This window comes from Terrapene carolina, unplaced genomic scaffold (genome assembly GCF_002925995.2).
Source record: "Terrapene carolina triunguis isolate 2854851 unplaced genomic scaffold, T_m_triunguis-2.0 Scaffold51557, whole genome shotgun sequence".
In the NCBI taxonomy this organism is placed as follows: Eukaryota; Metazoa; Chordata; order Testudines; family Emydidae; genus Terrapene; species Terrapene triunguis.
Window position 1 is genome coordinate 5,890 of NW_020715908.1, and position 8,099 is coordinate 13,988.

General features: G+C 46.3%; 1 protein-coding gene across 1 annotated transcript; it reads left to right on the plus strand.

Moving 5' to 3' along the window:
• Positions 1–547: 547 nt before the first annotated feature.
• On the plus strand, positions 548–1,495 carry LOC113405907 (olfactory receptor 52E4-like). Its single transcript, XM_026647223.1, has one exon. The coding sequence runs from the start codon at positions 548–550 to the stop codon at positions 1,493–1,495; it is 948 nt and encodes a 315-aa protein (XP_026503008.1).
• The last annotated feature ends 6,604 nt before the right edge of the window (positions 1,496–8,099 follow it).

Below are 8,099 nucleotides of genomic sequence, written 5' to 3' on the forward strand. Positions count from 1 at the left end.
CTGCTACCAATTGCGCCCAGGTCTTTTCCCTGAGGTATGTTCTAGTTCGGATGTTTCTCCTAGCACATGTATTTCAAAAGTTTGTTTTTTTCCACTCTCAGATTTCGAGCAACTGGATGAATGGGGAACTCCCTATCCTGGCTCTATTTGCTAAAGGAACAATGATGTATACAATATCCACACTTGTGTTTCCTGCTGGTGCCTCTTAAGGTTCCCCCACTACAAAGTGTAGAAATTATTAATCCATGAAGCATCACAAAATATGGAATGGGATTTAGTAGGGTCATTGTTCATAGTTATTTCCTCTGAATAATGAAAATGTCATTTTTCAGTGTGTGAAGAGTGATCAATCTGCTTCTGCTATGAGAACACCTTCCATTAGTGCATATAGTGTCTCATATTAACGTTGTCTCTCCATTCAGGCATTTCTACTACAACCATCACCCAAGAGGCTGAGAACCCACAGGAAGTTGGGGGGAACATATGGTACATGCAGGAGACACTGTTCTGCCTCAAAGTTAGAGTTGGACACCTTCTCCGCTACTCCATGTCAGATTCCAACAAAACCAACTTCACCAACCCCTCCACCTTCATCCTACTTGGCATTCCTGGCCTGGAGGTGGCCCATATCTGGATCTCCATTCCCTTGTGTGCTATGTATGCCATAGCCATGTTGGGGAATTTCACCATCCTTTTCATCGTGAAGAGGGAGCAGAGCCTCCACGAGCCCATGTACTATTTCCTCTGTATGCTGGCCGTCACCGACCTGCTCATTTCCACATCCACCATGCCCAAAATGCTGAGCATCTTCTGGTTCAATTCCAGGGAGATCAGTTTCACTGCCTGCCTCACCCAGATGTACTTTGTTCACTCCTTCTCTGGGATGGAATCTGGTATCCTTGTTTCCCTGGCTTTCGATCGCTACGTGGCCATCTGCCATCCCCTGAGACATTCCACCATCCTGACAAACTCTATTGTGGCCAAGATAGGCCTGGCCGTGGTGCTGCGCAGTGGCATACTCGCACTACCCTATCCCTTCCTGGCGAGGTGGTGGCCATATTGCAGAACCAACCTCATTCCCCACTGCTATTGTCGGTTTATAGCTGTGGTGAAGCTGGCCTGTGCTGACATCCACATCAGTAGTTACTATGGCCTGTTTAATCTTGTCTCTGTGAATGGAATGGACGTGTTTTTTATTGCCATATCCTATACTCTGATCCTCCGGGCCATCTTCCGCCTCCCCACAAAGGATGCCCGGCTCAAAACTTTTGGGACCTGCATCTCTCATCTTTGTGCCATCTTAGCTTTGTACATCCCAGATTTCTTCTCCGCTTTCACGCAGAGGTTTGGTCACAATGTGCCACTGCATTTCCTCGTTCTCATTGGCAATGTGTACCTCCTAGTGCCCCCCGTGCTCCACCCCATCATTTACGGGGTGAGGACCAAACAAATCTGGGGCAGGCTACTCCACCTCTTTACACAGAAAGGGACCTAAATGTTTCCACCTTGTGCTCTGGCTCTCAGATTGAGCTCTGTGCAGAGCTGGCTGGTGCATGGTGCTGTGGTCTCTTCCCTGTACCACTTACTGGACAGACAGAGAGACATTAAACCCTTCCCTGTCCATACTGTGCTGTGTCAATGTGATGAACTGGGGAGTCAGTCTGTGTACATTACACTGGGTTGCCACCTTTCTAATTGCTGGTAGCTGGATCCCTGAAATTACACTCTTGCCCCATCTCTTCTGTCAAACCTCAACCCTGCTGTGTGTCTTCTCCCCAAGGCCCTGCCCCTGTCACTTGCTCCTGTCTTCCCCTCCCCTTGTCATTTGTTATCCAGTCATCTCTAAAACCAATAGGTTCTCACATCTTATGGCAAGTCACTCAAGGGGCACTGGTTTGTGTTAACATTTTAATGTTTATTTTTACTTTGTTACCAATTCTGTGGAGAGAGAGACCCTGTTCAGACTCCTGGGATCTATCTCAGCTCTGGGAGGGGAATGGTGTATAATTTGTTACAGCAGGAGGCAGATACATCTGGGGTCTAAATAACATCAGAATGGCCATACTGGGTAAAAGCAATGGTCCATGTAGCCCAGTAGCCTGTCTTCTGACAGTGCCCAGTGTCAGGTACCTCATAGAGAATGAACAGAACAGGGCAATCCTCACACAATTCATATGGAACAACTTGGCAGAAGGGAGCAGAAGCCCCGAGCCCAGGCTGCCTCAGCTTCAGCTGGCAGGAGTTTAATCCTCCAGCCCCAGAAAGAGTCACCGGGGGAGGGGAAGAGCCCAGATCACCCCAGCTGGAGCAGCAGAAGAAGCCCTCAGCTCAGGCTGCCCTGAGCCTTAGCCATCGACACAGAGTGGTGGCAGGATCTGGGGACGGAGGGGGGAGTGAAGCCCTACTCATTTTTTACCCCCATCTTCCATACCGCTGCCGCCCAGCGGTTGTCTCATTTTCCCTGTCCTTGTCGAACTTCAGGGGGCCGTTTTTTTGTCTCTCTGCCCTGACCCTTTAGGGACTGTTCTCTTCCCTCCACCTCCCTTTCCCTTTCTGGAGATAGAGACGGGTTACGTGGTGCCACCAGTACAGTCGCCGCACTGGTGGTCTTCTCCCTCTTTGCCCATCCACGTGGGCCACAGAGTCATAACAGGGGCCCTGCCAGAGGATTATCATGGGTCCACTACCCCTTCCCCCATTGTGCTGCAGGATGAGCTTCACCATTTTCTGGTGGACAACTGTGGTTTCAAGGACAAGGTTTCTTGGCCTCTTGGCTATGAGGGCTGTTTTGGAGGAGTGGAGGTGTATCAAGAGGTAGGACATCCTGGCCTACCATTGGGCCCGCAACTTCTGTGACAAGTCTTTCAGGTTGGCCAGTGATTGTTGTAAGGCCGGCTGGGGATCCTCCTGCCTGTGAGGATCCTCAGCCCTCAGAATGAAGCCAACCATCTTTTCTACATTGAACACCAGAGGCTCTAGGGTGGGTCTCCACAGTTGCCAATTGCTCTCCTTCCTTTGTGATGTAGGAAACCCACAAGGATCCAGCTGCCATGACTAGTTGGTGGCTGCAGTGGGGGTACTGGGTATATTTTAGACACCTCAGCAGTCATTCAGCTGGGGTGGCCACCCTGTTCTTCCCCGACCTACAGCCTGAGATGCTGGGAGTTGCCGAGGTCATCTCAGGTCGCCAACTGCACCTCAGGCCTGTGTGGAGTGGCTGACATAAATCTATTCAATGTCTTCCCCCTGAATACACACCCGGAGTGGGTGTGTTTCTATCAACAGGCGTCTGCCTTCCTCGGCACCTTGGATCCTCACTAGTGCCTGGTCCTGGGTGCGGATTTTAATATCATCTTTGAGGACCAGAATCGAGAGTAGCCAGGCTGCTGCAGGCATCCTCAGAGATATCATCAATCAACACTCCCTGGTGAATGTCTCGTGCAACCATCACCCAGATGACAATTCCACTTTTACCTAAGTCCGGGTGGAGGTCGATCGATTTTACCACTCCTGGTTGGACTGCATGGATGGATTCTGTTTCCATCTTCCCCGGGCCTATTCTTCCACCATTTGGCCGGCTCAGTTCTCGGCCGACCATTTAGTGGAAATGATGGCCTCTTTCCTCTCGGAGATCACCTGTAGCTCTTCACACTTAAGAGCCCCCTGCGCATACTCCAGGAGCTGGGGGCCACCTTATTGCCTACCACTCGGATTTTCCTTGAACGGGTCATACAAGAGGATGCTGTCCATTCACCCCTCATCCCAGAACCTCTGGAATTGTTGATTGGGCTCCAATAGACAGTTAAATGGGGACTTCCATGGGGAGAAAACCATGGCTAATAATAGGCTCTGCAATCTAGTTTAGAAGGGCAGAGCAGGGCCCAGTGGCTGGAAGCTGATGCCAGACAAATTCCAGTTGGAAATAAGGGCCATTTTTTTAGCACTGTGGGTGATTAACTATTCGGGTTAACTGCAAAGGGAAGTGGTGGATTGTCCAACTCCCCATGTCTGCAGATCCAGACTGGAATCTTTAATGGAAGGGCTTGTCTACCCTTAAAGTGCTGCTCTAGGGCTTCAGTGTAGATACTCTTTACACTGATGGCCGGGGTTCTCCCATCAGTATAGGTAATCCACCTCCCCGAGAGGTGGTAGCTAGGCTGATGGAAGGATTCATTTATTGATCTCATGCTGTCTACACTGGTGTTAGGTTGATATAGCAACATCTCTCAGGGGTGTGAATTAATTTGCTGTTGCAAAAGAAGCAGATGCCATTTTAGGTTCTATTAGTATTAGTAGAGACATAGCTTGGTAGTTATGGGAGGTGAAAGTACCGCTCTACTTGGTGCTGGTTAGTCCTCAGCTGGAGTATTGTGACCAGTTTGGGTCACCAATGTATAGGAAGGAAGTAGAGAAACTGGAAAGGATTTAGAGGTGAGACACAAAAATGATCAAAGGAATGGAATAGAAGTCATATGAGAAAGTTGAAGGAACTGGGTATGTTTAGTTTTGAAAAGAGGAGATTGAGGGTGGACATGACAGTGGTCATCAGATACTTGAAAGGCTGTAATAAACATATGGAGAAAAGTTGTTTTCTCCTGCCACAGGGGGAAGGACAAGAGACAAGGGTTTAAACACAGCACTACAGATATAGGTGAAATCTCAGGAGAAACTTTCGTAACTGTAAGAATAGGAGGACAGTGGAACAGATGCCCCGGCAGTTCATGGAAGCTCCTTCACTGTAGGTTTTCCAAAGGAGGCTGGACAGTCATCTTTCTGGAATGGTTTAGATGTAACAAATCCTGCCTCTTTACAGGGATTAGATTAACTGACCCTTGCAGTCCATTCTCATCCTGTGGGTCTATGATTGTATGGTATAATATCATTGTGTACACCAGGCTTTAGTCAAACACAAATTATGGAGCTCAATACAGGTGTCACTGTATGAAATGTAATGGCCTGCATTATTCAGGAATTCAGACTGAATGATATAATGGTCTTTTCTAACCTGAAACTCTATGAATATATCAATAAAGAAAGTAGAACAAGCATTTATATTTACTGTGTCTCATAACAGATGAACAAGGGGATATTCAGTTACACTGAAAGCCTGAACATACAATAGTGATTAGAAAATTGTTTACATAATACACATTTGGCCTGTGGAACTTCTTGCCAAAGGCATTATTGGAGAAAAGTGCTTTGCTGAATGGGATTCACAAATGGATTGGCCGTTGTACGTGGTACTGGTGGCACCACCTTTAGGTAAGGCTGTCTGAAACTTTCAATTAGGATACTTCATTTTCAGCTGCTTATAGTTCATCAAATTTTTAGTGTTTGGACTGAAATTTCCCATGCTGGGTGTCTGCTTCCAGCTGAATTGTTTTTTGAAAGTTTCAGGCAATACAGTTCAGCCAACTTCTCAAATGAAGCTAGGATAAAATATGTCTTGCCCATGTTGAAAAATTCTTATAATTGTTCCAGTGAGGAGCCCTAGCACCTCCATGTTTCCAGCAGATAAAAGTCAGGTAACCACCACCAACCACCACCACCCTGTTAACAGCCAGAGCCCTGAAATGCAAGAGCAGGAGGTCACAGTCTCTGTGCATTAACACACAGCTGGCTCCTGAGGTCTTTACTCAGTTTTTACTGCAAGGGGAGTTTTGCCTCAGTGGGGCCTGAGCAAACAACGGGCCATAGTGTCAGAATTTAGTATTGTATTGTACATCAACTAACACCTTTTATTCAGAGGGCTCAACTCTGGCATTGAAATGCAGCCACCTTGTAACTCAAAGCCATCAGCCGAGGCGGGCAGGGGTGCACAGAATAGAGTGACAATTTGGCCCATGTTACCAGAGTAAACTCATCACCTGTCGCAAGGGCCCTGGGATGTTTAATGGCTGTGTGTGGCAAAGACCATAGACCTATATTCTATCCCATCATTCACATATTACACTGGGTTTGTCAAGCAGGTGAGCTCCTCATGAAGAGATGGGTACCCATGTCCCACACCTCTTTCACCCCAGCATCTGCAGCAACATCTAACGCTGAGAGCTGACACAGGCATATGCACCATTTATAATAAAGATCTGTGCAATCCCAGTGGGTTTCGCTCAGCCTCTAGAGTGGAAGTGGCAGCATGTTCCACCTGGTGCCCCCTGTGCTACACCCCATCATTTACGGGGTGAGGACCAAACAGATCCGGGATAGGCTGCTCCAGCTCTTTACTCATATTATAAAAGTGGTAGCGCAGCCTAGGGACACTAGGAGAAGGAGATGTAATCCTTGGGAAATGCCAGAATTATGGCCATTGGTGATGATGGGGACAGTGATGAGGAAGATGATGGCTAACACTTCAGGTTGTTCTACAAGGGATGGTGTGAGGATATGGATGTGCAGATGTATATTCTCTTAGATATCTCTATCTTACTTAGCTGGGGTGTTTGTGACTGTGCTAAATGTATTAATAAACCATATTTGTAAATATAAAGAGTTTGTATAGTGTGAGTGTTGCGACTGTGCACATCAGGGGTCCCAACTATAAAATAATTTGAATAATACTGGGCCTGACATGGGGACAAGGACCAGTAAACCCTCAAAGCGATAACAGCACCAACTTGCACCAGCGGAGGGTTTGGCCAAAGTCATTTAATTAGAGATAAAGCATCAGCAGAGACCAGTGAACTAGAAGTGTAGTCCCAGCTCTGCTATGGATTCACTGGGTAACCTTGGGCAAGTCACTTCCTCATTCTCAACTATAGCCTCTCCATGTATTAAATGCAGGTGATTATTTATTATTTCTAGTGGGCTAGAAAAGCCCTAACTAGAGCTTCAGAGTCACATGCTGCACTGATTTGGTTCCTTGCAGCACATCATTTGCCTCTATGCACAACGCAGAGTTCCATACAGGGTGTGGTCCCTGGTAAACAAGCAAAACAAGGCTGAAGACAGAGCTGTGTGGAAACCTATTTTGTGATAGGTTCTAAATTAGCCGTTACTCATTAAGAAAGAGATCTTGCAGTCATTGTGGATAGTTCTCTGAAAACATCTGCTCAATGTACAGTGGCAATCAGAAAGCTAAGAGAATGTTGGGAATCATTAGGAAAGGGATAGATAATAAGACAGAAAATATCATACTGCCTCTATAAATCCATGATACATCCACATCATGAATACTGTATGCATATCTGGTCTCCCTATCTCCAAAAAGATATTTGGAAAAGGTACAGCAAAGGGCAACAGAAATAATTAGGGCTATGGAACAGCTTCCATATGAGGAGTGATTGAAAAGACCGGGACTTTACAGTTTGGAAAAGGGATAACTAAGGGGGAATATGATAGAAATTCTGTAAAATCATGAATGGTGTGGAAAAATTAAATAAGGAAAAGTTATTTACTCCTTCACATAACACCAAAACTAGGCGTCTCCCAATGAAACTAATAGGCAGCAGATTTAAAACAAAATAAAGTATTTCTTCACAGTCATCCTGTGGAATTCTTTGCCAAGTGATGTTGAAAAGGCCAAAACTATAACAGGCATTCAATAATAATGATATAAGTTCACACACAATAGGTCTATTAATGGCTATTAGCCATGATGGGCAGGGATCCAGAACCATGTGCTGAGTGTCCCTAGCCTCTGTTTTCCAAAAGCTGGGAGTGGGTGCCAAGGGATGAATCACTTGATGATTGCCTGTTCTATTCATTCCCTCTGAAACACCTGCTATTGGCCACTGTCAGAAGACAGCATACTGGGCTAGATGAACCAATGGTCTTACCCAGTATGGCCATTCTGATGGTCTTATATAGACCCCACATTGCAGCCCAGTGGGCTAGCTTGCATTTATTATATTCACAGGCTGAAGTGAGGCTGTCCGGTCTGTAGTTCCCGGGGTTCTCTTTCTTCCCTTTTTTAAATAAAGGGGCTATATTTGCCTTTTTCCACTCACCCAGGACCTCCCTTGACCACCACCAATTTTCAAAGATAATGGCCAATGGCTCTGCAATCATATCAGCTAATTCCCTCATCACCCTTGGATGCAGGGCCGGCTCCAGCATTTCTGCCGCCCCAAGCAAAAAAAAAAAAAAAAAAAAAAAAAAAA